Below are 19,917 nucleotides of genomic sequence, written 5' to 3'. Positions count from 1 at the left end.
CACCTAAATAGAAAATAAATTATCTGCTACAGAAAGTCTATGCTTTATGTTTGATTTCATAACCCTGCCTTATATCTCCTTAGTACACTTCCTCACCCCAACCTCCATATACACACCTGCTCGCACTGATGGTCCAAATGAGAAATTGATGTGTTTCCCACTGACCACAAAGATTAGAAGCTTTTACCTAAAACTTCCTTTCAAAAACTGGAAGGAGGGTGCTTGGATGTCTCAGTCAGTTGGGCATCCAACTCTGATATCAGCTCAGGTCATGATCTCATGGTTTGTGAGATCCAGCCCTGAGTCTGGCTCTGCACTGACAATGCAGAGCCTGTTTGGGATTTTCTTCCTCTCTCTCTCTCTCTGCCCCTCCCCTGGTCTATCTGTTTCTCTGTCTCAAAATAAATATATAAGCTTAAAAAAAACTGGAAGGAAGAAAGAATTTCAATAAAATGCTTACTAGAACGGAATTGGTCCTATACTGAGAAAATAGCCATTTCTGCTAAGATAATTAATTTTTATTTAGTTAATTAGTCAATTAATATTCCTTAGTGTGGGTTGGCCAACTTGGAAACACTACCTAAATAAGGTATTTATGATACTGGGCAGATAGGAGGTATGAATAGGAAAGAATTCTGGAGATTATCATACTCAACCCTCTCATCTTACAGATGAGTCACCTCAGGCTCATGGAAATGAGGTGATGTGCTTGAGACAGCACAGGTCTTTTTGGTATAAAATATCGTTTGATGTGCTTTCTATTACTCCCTATTCCAACCCCATGATTTGAAAAGACTTTCAATTGTCTTAATTGGTTATATGCTTGTATGCTTTCTTCCAGTTCCTATTATTTTAGCTATGACATAGAATTAACTAGACAGTTTTTTGAAATATAAATATCAAAATCATGTCCTACCCTCATATATTTTGATTCAATAGGTTTAGGTGGAATTCAGGAATTTTCACTATTCACAAGTGTAACAGGTAACTATGATGCAAGCAGTCTGGGGCCCATAAGAATCAATGAACTGGAGTCTTTCTAAGCACTCCATCAGTCACTCACTAGAGTTAGGTGTTATGTTTGTCAGGAGCTGAGATGAGAGAGAGAACTAAGCTGCCAGGTGTCAGAATAGCAGATTAAAGCAATAAATACAAAATGAAAGAGTTAAGCCTTTAACTCCTTACTACAATGTTTTAAACAAGAGTCTAAAATCAGAAAAAAAAATGCTAACTCCTCCTATTCCATTTTCCTCCATGGAAAAGTGTGCCAGTTGAATGGCAGGTAAAGTAGCACAGACATGGGGAGTCATGTCACTGTTGAGGGAGCCCAAACATAAGGCCCTGCTGGTTTTATTGACTGGGGTGGAGGTGGGGCAGGAATGAAGGCTGAGAGTATGGTACTGGGTACTGAGTCAGAATGGGCAGAAGTATCTTAAGGTGTCCTCCTTTCTCCCCATAAGGAGGCCTTGGGTAGAGTCCAGAGGTCTGAAGAAGACCTCTACCCTTGGCCTCAGATAAGGAGACCTATGAATGAAGGCAAAAGGGGTGGTAAAGTAAATATACCTAACCAGGTAGGGGCCTGAGTCCTTGATGGCAACTCCTTTTGGAGACCACATCTAGGCTGGTGTGGGGAGGGAAGTTTCTTCATAGAGCCTGCCAGGTAGAGCCTTTGTCATGCCTCTAAAGAAACCTGAAAATCACATGTGGAATTTTAACCAAGAACCAGACTCTTCAGTGTTTAAGGATGTGTGTTGCCTCTTTCTTGTCACCAGGGGACTGTTTAACCAGTACATTTTGGGCTCTGAGGAAAAAGAGCAAATTAAGCCAGATTCCCCTGATGGTTGTTTCACAACCTAGTGCTAAGATATAAAACTTGAGGACAAAACTCTTGGGTATTTATTTATTAAATAATGCTTGATTGGCTTGATAGAAACAATGCAGGTCTCAAAGCTAAGGAAAAGCTTCAGATCCTAAAAGAATCTAATGACAAAATGCCACAAGGTTAAAAATTATTAGGGCTACTTAATACTTAGGCACATTCAGTCATCCAACCAACAAATATTTAACTCAGAAAATCGCCTGTGCCTGGCATTCTTCTGAATGGTATACATCAGAGAACTAGATAGACAAAAATGTCAACCCTTCCTACATAGCTATAGCAGGGGAGACAGACATTAATAATATACAAAACAAATGAATTACACAGTATGTTAGAAGAGTACTATTGGGGGGGGGGAGAGAAGGATAAGGGAGTTCAGGAGCATGTGAGGAGAATTGAAATTTTAAATAGAAAGATCTGGGAAGGCTGCATCTTTATTATAATAAATCCAAAACTCCCAAGTATCTCTGATGTAACTTTATATTGCTGATAAATTAATCTTATCAAGACTTCTAATTATGCCGTTTCCTTGCTCAAAAATCCTTGATTCCCGGTTGCCAAGGAATAAAGCATAAGCTCCTTTTCCTGGCATCCAAGGTCCTCACCATCCAGTTCAGTACCCTATCACCTCTTCCCTGCTCCAGAAAACCAACACCTCACTGTATTCTGGTCACATCCTATACTTTCACCCTTGTAGGTTTTGTTCTGTTGCCTCATCCCTTTTCTATCTCTTCACTTCTTGACATTCTACCCAAACTTCAAAGTTCAGATAAAATATTTCCTCCTAGCAAAGCTTTCCTAGATCTTTCCATCCCCAGAGCTCTTCCTTCTCTAAATTCCTATAACATATGATGCCATGAATAAAGTATTCAACAGGTACATTACAGTTATAGAAAAGTTTAGTTCTTTTGCTGGATTGTGTAAAGATAAGAATCACCTCCTTTGATATCTCCACAGTATTCAGCATAGTGTCTTGCAAGAGTGATGTCAAGTAGCTAAGAGTTTGACAATTTGTTTTAAATTTTAATTCCAGTGTAGTTAACATACAGTGTTAGATGAGTTCCAGGTGTAAAATATAGTGAATCAACAAACCCATATTCGACTCAGTGCTCAAGATAAGTGTATTCTTAACATTGATATATAAAGAAAAGAGGCAAGATATTTAAGACTATGGAGCCAAGCTATGTCTTTAAAATCTGAGTCTTCCTAAGAAGGAAGTCAAAGCCTCATCTGTGAGTGCATAATGTGGAAAGTGCCAAAGCTGTGAATAGACAGCAGAAAACAGAGACACAAAGGAAGTTTTGTCATTTAAAATTTTTGTTCCAGTAAAAATCGGGGACAAAATTACATATTTCTACCATATTGAAACCCAAATTTTACTTATAATAGGAGCTTAATTTATATGGTATGGAGAGAAACTTTCAGTACTATATTTTAAATTCCAAATGAAAAGATACACCAAAAGAAATACACCAATAAAAGTATAGTTGCAAAAAGGACTTCATTATCTATAAATAGAAGATGCTTGCTTTTACTTTTTTTTCTTGTTTTACTTACAAGTAAAACAAGAAGATACTTGTTTTACTTTTTCAAGGATACATCATTTTTTGTCCCTGAAAAATATTTTGGGTCATTTCCCCTCCAGTCCAAATCTTACATGGAGAGACATGCAGCACTTGGTTGTCTGGACCTCTGAGTATGACCCACTGGCCAATAACCCTGGATGGAAAAAGAATGGAGCAGGCTTGATGGTGAATAGTCGATTTGGATTTGGGTTGCTAAATGCCAAAGCTCTGGTGGATTTAGCTGATCCCAGGACCTGGACCAGTGTGCCTGAGAAGAAAGAGTGTGTTGTAAAGGACAATGAATTTGAGCCCAGGTAAGTATCTGCAGGAATTTTAAACAAATGTGTGCCCATGGCACTATTTAATTATGATGTTTGTCACTCTGCCTAATTTTTTTCTCACCTACCCTCTGAAGTAGATGGAGAGAGCATTTGCCATAGTTCCCTGTGGGCCCATGGGAATCATCGAAAGATCGGAAATCTGCAAGTCAACTTAGCATATTTCCATTTTCCTTTCCTAGCCTATCTATATTCATTGTTTTATATATCACTAAGAAAACTCATTGCCAATTAAACTATTACTAGCTGTTAGTTTTAAGATTAATCCCAAAGGCAAAGATGTTAAAGTATTTTTTAAAAATGTATCTTAGAATTGATTATATGTAATACTTACCAACCAATATTATCCAAAACCCATTTCCAGAAGAGCCTCTCTTCACGCTGTAGTCCTATGTGATTCATGATTTTTTTTTTCCATGAATGATCGTTTACCATGCTGCTTTTACATAAGAACACATCCATCCTACCAGCTCTGGCCAGAGAAGCAGAATCTGGTATAACTATTTTGTTGATTCTTTCAAGGAAACCATGATTATATTAAAGATCTGCTCATTGGGGTGGCTTGGTAGCTCAGTCAGTTAAGCATCTGACTTGAGCCCAGGTCATGATCTCACCGGCTGTGAGTTCGAGTCCCACACCAGGTGAGTTCTAGCCCCACTTCCGGGTGAGCTTGAGCCCTGCTTCAGGCTCCGTGTAGCCTGTGTGGGATTCTCTCTCTTTCCCTCTCTCTCTGCCCTTCACTCACTCGTGCTCTCTCTCTCAAAAATAAACTTTAAAAAATAAGTAAATCATACATTTCAAAACTAAAAAAAAAAAAAAAGACCCACTCACAGAAAAAAATCTGAGAGTGCGAGCCTTGGGGAACATTCATTATGGAGATAATATCATTTCTTAAGAGGGCCCATTTCAGTAATGGATCACTTTTGATGGGTCCAAGGCAAACCTGCCTAAATTCTATTCCACAGCAAATAGCACTATATTCTTGTATCTCTGTTCCTCACCAAATTTTTTCTTTTCTTTTCTATTTTGTTTTATTGTAGTAAGAACTCTTACCATGAGACCTACCCCCTTTAACTTTTAAGTATACAATACATTATTGTTGATTCTAAGTACAATTGTTGCACAACTGATCTCTAGAACTTAGGCATCTTGTGTAACTTACATGCCCATTGATTACCAACTCCATTTTCCCCTAGCCCCAGGCAACCACAATTCCACTTTTTGAATCTATGAATTTGACTATTTTAGAATTTTATGCAGTATTTATTTCTCTGTGACTTGTTTATTTTGCTTACCATAATATCTTCAGTTCTTATCCATATTGTTGCATATAGCAGAATATCTTTTCTTTTTAAAGATTATATGTGTTTTGCCACATTTTATTTAACCTTCCATCTGTTGATAGACATCTAGGTTGTTTCCACATCTTGGTTATTAGGAATAGTGCTAAAAAGAACATGAGATCTCTTCAAGATCCTGTTTTCAGTTATTTTGGATAAATATCCAGAAGTGGGATTGCTGGATCATTTGATAGTTCTATTTTTAATGTTTTGAGAAAACTTTATGCTGTTTTCCATAGTGACTGCACCATTTGTATTCCCACCAATTATGCAAGGGTTCACATTTCTCCACACCTTCTTCAATACTTGTTGTCTTTTGCTTTTTTGTTAACAGCCATCCTGACAGGTGTCTGGATTTGCATTTTCCTGATGATTAGCAAAGGTGAAATTTTTTTCATATGCCTGCTGGTCATTTATAGGTCTTTTTAGAAAAATATCTATATAAATACTTGGCTCACTTTTTAATCAGGTTATTAATTATTATTATTTTTTTTGTTATTGAGCTGTAGGAGTTTCCTTATATTTTTATAGGTTAACCCTTTATCAGATATACGGTTTGCAATATTTTCTCCCATTTTTTAGGTTGTATTTTCATTTCGTTGATGGTTCCCTTTGCTATGCGGAAGATTTTTAGCTTGATGTATTCCCACTTGCTTACTTTTGTTTTGGTTGCCTGTGCTTTAGGTGTCATAACCATTAAATCACTGCCAAGACCAATGTCATGAAGTTTCTTCCTATGTTTTCTTCCAGACTTACGTCTTATGGTGTTTACTCCATTTGGAGTTGATTTTTGTGTATGATGTTAGATATGGGTCCAATTTTATTACTTTGCCTATGGATATCCAGTTCTCCCAGCACACTTTGCTGAACAGACTGCTCTTTCCCCATTGACTATTCTTGGCATCCTTGTTGAAGATCAGTTGACCATATAATCTTGGGTTTATTTCTAAGTTCTCTATTCTGTTATACTGGTCTATATGTCTGTCTTTATGCCAGTACCATACTATTTTAATTACCATAGTTTTGAAATATATTTTGAAATGAGGAAGTGGAATGCCTTCAGCTTTGTTCTTTCTCAGGGTTACTTTAGCTATTTGTGGTCTTTTATGATGCATAAAAATTGTAGAATTTTTTTACATTTCTGTAAAAACCTTACCATTTTCTACACATTATTTCTAGCTACTCCTGAATTTTGTTCTACTCATAACAGGGAGAGACAACAAGCTTAGCTGAGTATCTAGTCAAGACTGATGTGTATGTATTTGCATAAAATACAAAGAAGAAGAGATGTACTTTATCCAGTGATTTTGTTCAAAATGTATTTAGAGCCCTGAAAGGTAATGGAGAAGTTATCATTGAAATTCCAACAAGAGCTTGTGAAGAACAAGAAAATGCCATCATGTCCCTGGAACATGTGCAATTTGAAGCAACTATTGAATATTCCCGAAGAGGAGACCTTCATGTTACACTCACTTCTGCTGCTGGTAAACTTTTTAAAAACTTCAAAAATTTATTCTAAATCATTTAGTTAAATTTTAAAGAGTATATTGAATGATTTTAAATCAATGATTTTTTATAGGGCTGAGTTTCCCAATAGATGTTTTCAGGACTTAAGAAAATATGCTTATTTTTTAATTTTTTTGGCATCAGAACTCTGCCAACTCATTCCTACTGGTTCTTAGATAAGCAGAGAATGAGGTCTATTCAAATAATACCAATTAATAAAACTTTATGGAGTTACACATTTTCAAACTGTGCTCATTTTCCCAGGTCACTGATCTATCATTCATTTCTCTTAGGCAACATATTAGTGAAAGTTACTCTGATAATTAATAAAGCTGACAAATATATCAGACACATATAAGGAATCAACCAAAAAACTAGGACTTGTGACCCATGAAAGAATATTGAGAAGACTAAGAAATATTCCATGATGGCATTGCAAAGGCCATATGATAGAATGTATAGGCAATTGCCCTTTCCTGAGAAAGTACTAACTCAGATGAGATCATGGATAGGGAAGAGGTTGTAAACCATAAACTTTAATCCAACCAGGAAATGCTATCCTAATACTCTTTCATTTTTTAGTAGGATTCACTAGACTAAATTCAATTTCTATAGGTGAGTTATGAGGAAAGATGAGCTCCCTCTGTCATCTCCTTCCAGGATATAAACTTCTTAGAGGTTTGGACTATAGACACTGTTGATTTGGAGTCATGCTTTCTAGCTATCTTGGAGTTGGCCTGAATATGAGTGGAATGCTTTCTCATTGATGGCCCTACAGATCACTTGAGCCTTTCATCTAGATCTACAGAGAACTTGGATTTGAAATTTTAGAGTTAAATCCCACTACTAGTTTTTAGATGACAAGACATTATGAAATTAATATAGCTTTATTTTTTTATGCCTACACTAGATTATAGGTACAGGCACCAAATAAATTTTCAAGACTTCCTCTTAAATTTCAAAATGATAATTCCACTAAAATGTATTTTAGGTCTCTGAAGCCATAGTTTGTAAATGTAGTTCTATGAGTTCTCCTTATTCAAAAAAAAAAAAAAAAAAACTTAATCAATATACTCATTATTATTTTACCAAAATATTTACTGAGAACTTATTATATGCCAGGCAATATGCTAATTTCTATGGGTAAAAACATTTTTTTATAATGTTTCTATCCTGATCTTATACAAAAAAGGGAAAATTAGGAGGGCAACTCTCTCCCAGTTTTCATTTTCATTTATTAGTTGCTAAAGTGTATCCTACTCTCAGTACATTTAGAACATTCATTAATTTGTATTTGTCTCTTGAAAATAGGCACCAGCACTGTACTGTTGGCTGAAAGAGAACGGGATACATCTCCTAATGGTTTCAAGAATTGGGACTTCATGTCTGTTCACACATGGGGAGAGAATCCCATAGGCACCTGGACCTTGCGAATTACGGATATGGTAAGTATGAATGAAAAGATATAGAAAAAAAGGCTCACTTTTAAACATTTTCAAGTACTTTTAAGATTGGTATCATCATTAATCAAGGTCCTAAGGCATTCAGGTCACTCTCTAGTAAAAGTAAGGAAAAGGTGTAATGTTTCAATCCCTGCCCACTTGGCTTTATAGACTGACTGACTAAATAAATAATTAAATAAATAAGCCATACCATAATAAAGAAAAAAAAAGATGTATTAATGTTACAGACTACGTGCCAAATCCAAGTGTTCCAATGTCAGAATGCCGCCAGCCATATGACCTACTCAGACACCAGAATTACCTCTATTTACAAAGACAGTTAAATGCTATACCAGCCTTGCTATGACATTCTGCTGGGGTCACATGAAGAAACTCTTACCACTTCTTACTATAGTGGCTATTGACTTGTTACACAAGAAATCTTATTTAATATGATTTTTTTTTTGTTTTGCTTCAGTTATGAAACAAACTGAAAAGCATTTCTCACTTCTCTTTCACTCTGTTTACTAACACTCTTTGATATCTTTCTAAAATTGTAACTCATGATAACAAAAATAGAGTAAGGAGTGTCTGAGCAAAAAGCTAAATACAGCTGAATTATCTACTGTTGCATCATTTCTCCAGCATTTTCTACAGGTTGAGCACATATACAAACAGTGTTTCAGGTCTGAGTTCTCCCAAGATAGAAGTATTCAGCAGCATCGGATTTCAAAGTCTAGATAACTCTTTTAAAAGAAATTATTTTAAATTCCTAAAGATTTCCATTAAATTAATACAAATTCTATAGTCATTGTTACATTTTTCTCTCTGAAAATAGCTTTCCCCTACAGACTGCAAAAATTATGATTTAGAACCAGAATCTGTAAAAATTCCTGCTCTCATAGGGAGAGCAAGAAAATGTTCTTAGGAAGTAGTTCTATTCTTGAACTTGTCCTCTGTTCTTTAACTCAATTTCATCTTTAAAAAACTAAGAAAAATCTGTTTACCAAGATAAGACTATTTTATATCAAGTCTGTAAAATCTGAGCCTACACTTTCATATTCTTTTTAGATATTTTTAGATTTCAGCACATTATTTTTGGCATAACTGTTGAGCCTCTGAAAATTATTACTCTTCCCATAAATCTACAGTTTTTAAGTGCTGATTAATACTGAAGTCTATTTATAATACTCCAAAGAGGCTTTTTCTCCATTGGAATGTTTCTACAAGCTGATAATTACTAAATATAATTCTATTTATGGAAAGTACAGTCAACTTTCCAAGAACAGAATAGAAAAGAACATTCATGTAAAGAGTTTTGCTTTTTTAATTAAATGAAGCAAATAATCAGTCTTTAAATCCTCGAACCTATACACTGTCCATTTTCATGACAACAGTGAATCCAATGATTTACTTCTTTGTACATAGTGCTCTACACATGGCATGTACAGAATTTTTAATAGATTTTACAGATACTTTTAAGGAGTTTGAAATTTCTCAGAATACACCCTAAACTTATGTGTATGCTTATCCGTAGTCTGGAAGAATGCAAAATGAAGGAAGAATTGTCAACTGGAAGTTGATTTTTCATGGGACCTCTTCTCAGCCAGAACACATGAAACAGCCTCGTGTGTACACATCCTACAACACCGTTCAGAATGACAGAAGAGGGGTGGAGAAGATGGTGGATCCGGGGGAGGTCTGTGTGGCTCTGTTCTCTTGAGCATTCTTGGCACATCTTTCTTTGAACTGTAGTAGACAATGTAGTGAGTAGAGCTATATCTAATTTTCAGACAGAGAGAAAGTCAAACATGAGTGGGGAGAAAAGGGAGTGAGAGTGACAAACTGTTTGCCATTAAATAAAACCCTCATATTATTTAAGTTTATTCTTTTGTCTAGAATTTAGAGATTAAAGTTGATGAATTCAAAGGTATGAAATTCTCTAACATGAGAATTTATAACATATCAACTTACATGTATCAAAATGTATGACATATCAAATTATAAAGAGAGCTATCTTTTTAAAAATTAAAAAAAATTAAAGCTTATTTATTTTTGATAGAGAGAGAGAGAGAGTCATTGAGTGAGTGAGTATGAACAGGGGAGGGGCAGAGATAGAGGGAGACACAGAATCCAAAGCAGGATCCAGTCTCTGAGCTGTCAGCACAAAGCCCAACGCAGGGCTGGAACCCACGAACTGCAAGATCATGATTTGAGCCAATGTTGGACGCTTAACTGAATGAGCCACCTAGGCACCCCTAAAAAAAGAGCTATCTTTATGCATGATCACATATGCCTAATGTCTGTATCACACATACTTTACAAGTATTTTTTACATTGTCTCATTTAACCAATAATCCCTGTAACCTAGGGAAGACAGACATTTAACATGTCCATTTTCCAGAAAGAAAACCAAGGCTCAAGTGACCAAATCCTGTAGGCTTCTCTTTACTAATTCCTTAACTGACACTTTTGGCAGCTCTAAGGGAAGCCACTGAATCCCAGTCTCAATTTCTCTGAGAAAATTTCATAGGATAGCTAGTCAGTCATTCCTGTTCCTGCTGAGACTCAGCCTACTGAGGCTGCTGGCTTCTCTCTTATCAGACAGTGGGCAGACACCACATTTTGTTTATCTCTTAATCCCCCAGCATCTAGCACAGTGCCTCAGATGTAGTAGGTAGGTAATCAGAATTTCCAGAATGTCCTTTCATGAAGTCTGGCTCAGTGATGGGTATTTTGGGAGATATAAAAATGTAATTATTTAAGAAACTTATAAACTAGTTGTATGAAGTCCTCAGCTCAGATTCTGGTTCCATTTACATTCTGCAAAGCAGCTTACCCCCACCCCCTGGGGGCCCCCACCCCAGAGGCCTTTTCTTCACAGTCCCAGAGGCAAGTTGACTTTATGGGTATTTCTCCCTCCAAGATTCCTTAAGGGGTATGAATCAGACCCTACAGTTGTTAAAAGTTGAGTTACTTCCACACTGGTTGACAAAGAGCTGCTTCTCTGATATCTCCAGTTCCACCCCATGTGGCTTATCACCCTGGTCTCTCCCAAGACCCCTTTATAAAACTCAGGGGCTGAGGGTCACATGGGGTAACAAACTGAGCCACCCATCCAACTCTTGCTTTCCACTCAGGTCATGATCCAAGGTTCGTAGGATAGAGCCCTGCGTTGGACTCTGTGCTAACACCTTGGAACCTGCTTGGGATTCTCTCACTCCCTCTCTCTCTGTAACCACCCCCCTCAAAATAAAAAAAAAATAAAAAATGAAATAAAATTAAATGAAATAAAACAGAACAAAACAAAACAAACTCAGTGGCTAAAAGGGTAGCTGATGACAGAACAAGGGGCCTCCAGGAAACTTCATTCACACGAAGCATTGCTGGTGTCTTCTGTATGAGTTATTAAATATTTTAATATCAATTTCTTCCCAAAACATGCGCAGGGAGGAAAGACAGTGGGAATGGTAAACTGTTTACTTTCCATAGGATGAAACTGTATTATTTAAAAAAATATTTTCTTTCATTAGAATTAAAATTAAAATTAAGGAATTCAAAATTATTAAATTCCCTAAAATGAATTCTACTATAGAAGGCTGACAAGTACAGCAGGCCAATAAGGTATGAATACATACACATGATCCCATTCAGTCTTCAGAACCACCAGAAATGAAAGACTCTTGTTCTCATTTTACAAGTGAAGTTCAGGGAAATTAAACAGGTGCCAGGAGAACATGAGTAAATGCAAAAATGAGGACTGAAGCCCAAGTTAGTATGTCTCTAAGCCTCATGCTGTCTCTGCTTCTCAAAGGGTTTCTTAAAAAGTGTGCAGTGGACATGTGTTGCAGCTGGCTTGCCAGGTTCTAAATAATGAATCTTCTTCCTTTTGTCGGTGGCGTTCTATGTTTTAGGAGCAGCCCACACAAGAGAACCCGAAAAAGAACCCCGTCGTGTCAAAGAGCCCTAGTGGCGACAGTACAGGGGACAGGAGGAATGAGCTGGCAGAGGCAGCCCCATCCGAGGCGATGCTGAGACTCCTTCAAAGTGCTTTCAACAAAAACTCACCCCCAAAGCAATCACCAAAGAAGCCTCCAAGTGCAAAGCTCAACATCCCTTATGAAACTTTCTATGAAGCCCTGGAAAAGTTGAACAAGCCTTCCCAGCTTAAAGAGTCCGAGGACAGTCTATATAACGACTATGTTGATGTTTTCTATAACACGAAACCTTATAAGCACAGAGATGACCGGCTGTTGCAAGCTCTGGTGGACATTCTGAGGGAAGAAAATTAAAATAAGTGTGGAGTCCTGAGTTGGAAATATTCATGCTTCTTCCTTCCCCTTAGATTTTGCCTGTGTCTGAAGTGGTTGTTTTTGCCATTGATTCTTATGCTTATGATATCCTTTGTGGTACTTTTGCTTTTGCTCGCCCGACTGGGCGTTTGAAAGGGATGAGCTCAAGTAGAAAATCCAACTTTCTGAATTGATAATGACTCTTTCAAAACACATATTCCCTGCTTGCACAAGTGAGATGCTTTGTTCTTTCTGGAGCCACAGTTCATTTCATTTGTGGTCCTCATACCACATTAGAATGCCTCCTTGAGCCACGATTTCATTTCTCAAAAGAAATGCCATCGCCTGGGTAACATACTAATTTGAAGAAGTAAATCTGCAAAGAATGAGAGGGAAGAAAACTGTTCCTACAACTTGTCCCTTGTCTTTGCCACACGGTTCTTTGAACTGTGATGCCATACATAAGTTTGGAAAGTTTCTAATGAAAGAGTTCCCGATTAGACCCATACCCTTGGCTTTTCTACCCCAAAGTACGACTCACTCAGGAAATGGCGATTTCATCATTTGGGAGAGAAACTGAGTAATTTAGATCCAGAAACAATTCTCAAAATGTGTGTTATCTGGTTTGAGCAGTTTTAGAACATTTTTCTTTGTTTGGTGTGCTACGCAGAGCCCTCTGTGGACCTAAAGGTGACTAGGACTTAAGGTGTGTGCTCTGGCCTTTCCCTATTTCCCCTTATATTTTCATTACCTATCTCCTTCCTCGGCCACAATCTGAATACTGAGAGAAGTAATTATACTACTTAGAATAAACTTACACTCGGGATTTGGCAAATCCCTTGTCATATTTTTTCACAATAATCACAGGAAACCACTCATAACACCAGGAACCAATGTAAATAGGAAAATATTTATAATGGGGAGAGCCAAAGGTAGGTTTTGTTTGTTTTTAAATTGTGTTCATTAGAACAGGTTTTTCTGGATCCTTAAAACTGAGTGTGCATTCCTTGCCACTAAAGGCTCTTCCCCAGTCTTACAGCTGATAGTATCCAAAATCTTACCAAATTGCTTCCAATATTCAGCTCAAGAGGCCACAAGCTGGCAGTCCATGGGCCACATTTGTCCCTCAGGTAGATTTCCTTTGGCACATCAAATGATTTAAACATATGAGTGGTTATTAAAAATATGAAATTTCACATAAAGCTTGATTCTCAGACGCATTTTCCTTCCTGGCAACAGTTGGCTAAAGCTGAACAGCAGCTGCCCAGATAGATTTGAGTACCAGGTCCCTGAGGTGCCCTGCTCCATGTTGCTTAAAGTGGCTACCTTACTGGTCAACACCCAAAAAGCATTTGATTTTTCCCGCTGCTGCACTAAACAAACTTACATAAAGTATAAATGCATTAAGGAAAAAAAAAATCCTCTACTTCTTCCAGGTAGGATCTGTGTGATAATCAATCATAATGAGAACTTGCCATGATCTAGTTAATTTATAGGTGAGGGGAAATGATATTTTAGACCCCTGAAAGTATCTCTGAAATCCAGTTTGACATATTCATTTAATCTCACCTTCCCTGGATTCTCATTTACACTAACTCATTAATGGACAACCTCTGGATTCCCATTCTCTATGTGCTCACAAAAGCTCCAGTCACCTACGATGCAGGCATTCTCCCACTGAGTCTGCTGTTTGTAATTCTTTCTTAAAGTTTGAACTTCACAATGTCACACATGAACTGGACCAGGAGGTTAACTACATTGAACTAGACTGGGAAGAGAACACTAGAGTCTGTCACTTGCTATGGTTTGAAGTGTAGTGAATAAGACGATGTTTCACCTCCTCGTCTACAGTTTGCATTTGTGCAGAATAAAAGTATGTGCAGAGCAATCACCATGATGCTTCAAGGATGTTCTCCTAAAAGAACTCCAGTATCACACTATCCTTGGAAGTTTCACATGTTGTTCAATATAGAGTATTAGACAGACTTTGAAAATTGAAGTAGATCAAAAAGTATTAAAGCCAAAAAGGACCAACGAGTTATTAGCTAAGTTTTCAACTAAAAAACAAAGCTAAGGCCCAGAGAGGCCAATACATAGTCATAAACAAAACCTCATCCTTTCCCCTTTCCTACTCTCATGCTAATTGTATTAAGCTTTTTTTTTTTTAATCCTTCTAATAATATCTTTTCCTGGTTGAAACCCCCAACCCACTCATTGGATTGTAGCCAAAGGTTCACTCTAGAGAAGCTTTAATATTTAAATAAAGTCATGTTTGAATGTTTCCAACCTGGAATATATTGTTCAGACATAGAATATTTTTGTCAGTCTTTCTTAGTGCCTGTGGATTTTTGTGAAAATGTAAAAGAGGAAACTTATATAATATTTCCCTCAGAATTTTAAACTATATTTTCTTTACAGGTATTTATAATGTACCAATGCTTTTATCAGAATTTTAAAAAGCATAATAAATTATATTAAAGAACCAAAACTTTCCTGAGAATAAGAAAGTTTCATCCAATAAAATATTTTTGAAAGGCATGTTCCTCTGCCAGTGAAAATAAACGTATAATATGTATGTGTTATGATATTAAAAGTGACATTTGTCTAATAGCCTAATACAATGTGTTTAACATGCGTGGTCTTAGCATTTTTAAGGGAACTCCCAAATTATACACTTGTATTAACCAGAATATGTAAAATATGCTTATACATCTGAAGAATAAATGGTTTCTCACTAAGTTAAAAAGGAAAAAAAGCTCATGTTTCCAACAAAAACAAAATCTCCTCTATGTTTCTAAAATGAACTATAAAAAAGAAAAATTGAAGACGTACATTAAGAAGATAATTCCTTTTAGGAAAAAAAAGCTAATTCATTTTGAGACAAATGGACTTTCTCAAAGTCAATTTAAGAATTTACTTCAACAGGTATGTTTCATTTTCCTTCATAGCTCAGTTTCTTACTATTTTTTCATTAAAAAATTTTTTTTAACACTTACTCATTTTTGAGATACAGAGAGAGACAGAGCACGAGCATGGGAGGGGCAGAGAGGGTCACAGAATCCGAAGCAGGCTCCACTTTCTGCGCTGTCAGCACAGAGCCCGTCACAGTCTCAAACCCATGAGCAGTGAGATCATGACCTGAGCTGAAGTCGGACACCCGACTGAGCCACCCAGGTACCTCTCTTACTTGTTTTGACAACATCCCAAGTTATTTGACTGAGTCTTCACTGAAGTGTTGAGGAAAAAAAGCAAAGCACAAACCAAAGGGACTTACTATGTGTAAGAGAAAGGACTTCAACACTTCATCAAAAATGACTTTTTTATAGGCCAGATACAGTAGCTCCACATTAACCAACCCCCCCCTCCCCCAGCCAGAGGCCACTTATCAGAAGTTCCCAACTTCCAAGTTTAATCTCCCATCTTCAGGCCCACATTCCTCTCTTGCTTCAAACCTCCATCCCTGGAATGGCCACCCAGCCACTTCAGAATCTGTCTTCTTTCCAGGAGTTGGTTTTCCCCCAGACTCCATTCCTTTCTTCTGAGTTACAAATATTAATTCAAAATAAAATAATTTTTCCAGAATTCCAGAAGAACTTTTCTAACTGGCTTTTGTCCTCAAAGTCCAGCAATCTTTAAAGTCTACCCACCAGGAGGGCTGAAGATAGCTCTCTGGTTACTTTTGAATGCTCATTTGGTAACTATTAGATTAGCCATGTATAGGCTACAAATCCAAATCCAAATCCAAATACACACTGAGATAAACATTAATTCTTAAATACAATTTCAATCCCTAAGAAAGAAGAGTAATGTTTTCCTAACTGCCTCATAATTTTGTAAGGCTACAGTACTAATACACATGATGATGATGATGACGACAGTTTTTGGTCCAGCATTCTCAAGGCATGTGGAGGGAGGCAGCAATCACTTTCCTGGTTTCTATGCCAAACTTCTGCCATGTGTGTTGCTTCATCCTCTTGCCCCTGTGGGCCAAGGGTAGTTTCCTGGGTCATCTATGTTAAGCTTGACCCTGTGATTTCTTTTGGCCAGTGGACATGATACAAGCAAAGACCTTCAGCGTGCTTATACAATTTGGCCTGGCTTTTGCTTTTTGGTCATCTAGGGCAATGAGAAGAGTGTGCCCCAGGGAACTACTGCCTCTTCAACCTGTTTCCAGAACAAATGTATATGGAGCAGATCTAAATTCTGGATCCAAATCGAGCCAACTCACAGCATGAAACAGAGCTGACCAGATGAGGACTACCTGAAGAAGCTGAACTGTTACCATGGCAGTTAGGAGAATGAGAATAAATACTTGTAAGCAATTGAGTCCTGAGATAGTTTGTTATGCAGCCTTACGTGCAAGAAAACTGACTAATACAATAAAAATTCCATTTATTCATTCCCCTATCAGTACCATCCCTTTCAAATTGTGCCTTCTTGAGCCTAGAGCACAAAAAAAAAAAAAAAGAGGCAGTATTAAATCATACACCTCTTAATGCTGATTCCATAGCTGAAAAAGGCCTTGCCCAAGCTTTGAAAGTTTCATTTTTAAAGCTAAGTCTCAGCTTAGTTCCTCCTGAAATCAGAGCTGAGATCATGAATGACTTTTGTACAGGTAATTTATTTTGCAGGTAATAGTGGAGAGCAGAAGTGACTCACACATACTTGAGAGTAGCATGGAATAATACTGATCAGCTCAGGGCTTCCCAAAGACTAGAACTGATGTTTCAGCTGATAATGGCATTGGCAGAAGATAATTCAGAACAGACATGTAGGCTCCCCTTACTCCCCCATCCCTACCCAATCCAGTGCCTCAATACTTAATATTATCTTCTCTCCAAAGTTAGATGCAACCCTAGGACAAGAGAAGAAAACTTGATTGGCTTACATCAAGTTCACACTATTTATTAGAAAGGGAACTCTTAATAGAACACAGTTCTGTTACAAAAAAAAAAGAAGTAATTTTTGCTCACCTGAGTTTTTGCTTGCAATCTGTATTTATACAAACAGTTTATATTGCCTGTCCATTGCTACACATAGATATTATGAAAGCATTACTCTATCCTCAATGTAGGACAAGGAAGTGACTATAATTTTTGTGTCTACCATTCTTAAGGCATGTAGAGAGCAGAAATCACTTTCCTGGTTTCTATGCCCAACTTCTACAATGTGTGTTATTTCCACACATTATTTCCACAATGTGTGTTATTTCTGGAACTCCACAAAGCACTTTTACTCCCCTCTATACCCACATACCCACCACTTCCACCTAAGCCCATATTTTAAGTATCTTCGTGAATATTTACCTGGGGAGGGGGACATAAGTTCAGAAGGAGTTCTTATTCATGGAAGAAGGCAGGGGAAACATTCCCAGATTTGTTCCTGCAGCGTGGTCGTGATTGTTCCCTTCCACCTTTGGTTCCTTTATCCCTGTCCCTAGGAGTCCCAGTGACTAAACATCTAGAGTTCTAAACATCTAGATGATGTTTAGAAGTGAGCAAAATAACCTCTAGGCTTTGCCTTAAATCCTTTACAGTTATTTCTTGTATCATCATTTCTCCTTGTCCGGGTACCACCAGGACCCAGCCCAAAACTTGTACTTAGAGAGGGTCTAGTGCTCTCCCTATTTCATGCACAATTTTCAGTTTACAGCAATGAGTGTCACTTGGATGTTCCACAGTAGTGTGCCAGTTTGTTTGGAAGTTTATTTTGGAATGCTTCTTGGATAGTACAATTTTTGAGCTGAAATTTTTAAGAGGGACTTGCAGTGAAAGAGAAATTCATGAGCTTTTTCAAGTTCTCATGTCAGAGGGAACCAGAATGAAGAAAACCCACATGTAAGACGTTATCTTTTACCACAGAGTTCTCACAGGTGGGTCAAGCTCATTTTGTTTATCTGAACAGTCACTCCCTGGCTCCAGTCATTCTGTATCTACTAAACATGCATGAATGGCCCCAAATATGCTGCCACTTTGTTATGATGTGATTTGCACTTACACAAAGCAAAAAGCCATAAGCCTTAAGCTTATCAATTAGTTGCCGTAAATGATGTTGTTCCAATCATTAAAGGGCAAAAAAAAAAAAAGACAATGTAACAACACAAAGTGGCTAGGGGGGTGGGCTCTGCAGTCAGCCACAAGTCAAGCTGAATCCTGGTTCTACCATCTCCTACGTGTGTGCCTTTGAGCAGGTTATTTCACATCTTTAGGCCTTATTTCCTCATCTATAACAAGTCTACCACATACAGGCTTGGTATTAGGATTAAGTAAAATAATGCAGATAATTTAGTGCAGTTGCTGTACTAGTAAATGTTCAATAAATGTTCATTTTTATTATTAGTGACACTACTGCTCTTATTAGTATTGTGGTGTCATGAAAAGAAAATGGACTTTAGAGCCAAATAGATTCAAATTTGTAGCTCTTATCTATAAATTCAATAAAGAAGACAATATTAGAATCCATGAAAAAGAGAGGAATACCATAAATTGTCACTGGTCAAGATGGTGTTGCCTGGGGAACTGCCATTCCAATGTGAACTTTCTGCTCTTAAGGTCACAATGAAAACCATTTAATTGTAGGCAATGTAGACCAGACTGCAATGACAAGGGAGTTCTCAAAGTGACAGTTGAGACTAAAAGAGTAGTCATGAGGGGCCACGGAAAGCCAGAAGTGACAAGAGAAAGGAGGTACCAGGAAAAGGAAATCATTTGTTTAATTTTGTCTTATGCCCAATCTTCTTTTGTGTATCAGTTGGAGTACTAGTTTTCGAATATAAAAATTTAAAAATCATTGAGAAGTACTGATATTAACAAAAATGAAAATCAATGAGTCCTTAGCTATATTCACAGTACAGTGAGTACATTTTCTAACTGCACTCTCTTAGAATTATAAAACAAATAGAAGATAAATAATTGTCCTTATTTTGTAGAGAGAAAGTTGAGGCAGTGAGAGGTGATGTAGTTTGTTCAAGATCACACAGATACTAAGGGGTGGAGTTGAAATTTTAATCTAGCAGTTATTCCAGAATCCAGGTTATATACCTAATATTAGCAAGATGAAAAGGTGACTTAACATTTTAAAAGATATTAATAGTATGAAAATCAAATGAGGACTGTGTATCTTAGACTACTGACTTTTCTCTACTATTTGAAATGAGAAATAGCTTTTATTATTACTACATTACTACAATATATTAAATACATATATCCTATGTTTTCAGAGGGATGAGTTAATTCATGAGAATAGGATATATTATTTCTAAAGTTTGCATTAGTCTGCAAGTGAAATATTTTTACTTGAATCTCTTGAAACTGAGATTCAGAGAGGTTATGTCACCTGCCCAAAGTCACACAACTAGGCCAGGATTTTAAAACTGATCGGTCTGACCCTGTATTTTCACTATGCCAAACTGTTTCACTTTTTAACTTTAAATCTAAATTGTTTAAAAAAATATTTTTTTAAGTTGATGCCTTAAAAGGCAATCTCGTGCTTCCAGAAACAACTAGATAGATTTTATATTGCTTCTTTCCTTCAAATTTTGGAAACTCTAATAAAT

The 19,917-nt window shown here is 37.0% G+C and overlaps 1 protein-coding gene across 1 annotated transcript in view; it reads left to right on the top strand.

Moving 5' to 3' along the window:
• PCSK1 (proprotein convertase subtilisin/kexin type 1) overlaps window positions 1-14,996 on the top strand; it is a 43,987-nt gene extending 28,991 nt beyond the window's left edge. Inside the window, exons 10-14 of the mRNA XM_043594052.1 lie at window positions 3,525-3,758; window positions 6,449-6,606; window positions 7,940-8,073; window positions 9,608-9,769; window positions 11,985-14,996. Of these exons, the coding sequence (XP_043449987.1) occupies window positions 3,525-3,758; window positions 6,449-6,606; window positions 7,940-8,073; window positions 9,608-9,769; window positions 11,985-12,362 (1,066 nt within the window). The 3' untranslated portion in view covers window positions 12,363-14,996. The remainder of the gene's footprint in view (window positions 1-3,524; window positions 3,759-6,448; window positions 6,607-7,939; window positions 8,074-9,607; window positions 9,770-11,984) is intronic.
• Window positions 14,997-19,917: the final 4,921 nt, after the last annotated feature.

This window comes from Prionailurus bengalensis, chromosome A1 (genome assembly GCF_016509475.1).
Source record: "Prionailurus bengalensis isolate Pbe53 chromosome A1, Fcat_Pben_1.1_paternal_pri, whole genome shotgun sequence".
Classification (NCBI taxonomy): Eukaryota; Metazoa; Chordata; class Mammalia; order Carnivora; family Felidae; genus Prionailurus; species Prionailurus bengalensis.
This window is presented reverse-complemented; position numbering and strand designations above follow the sequence as displayed.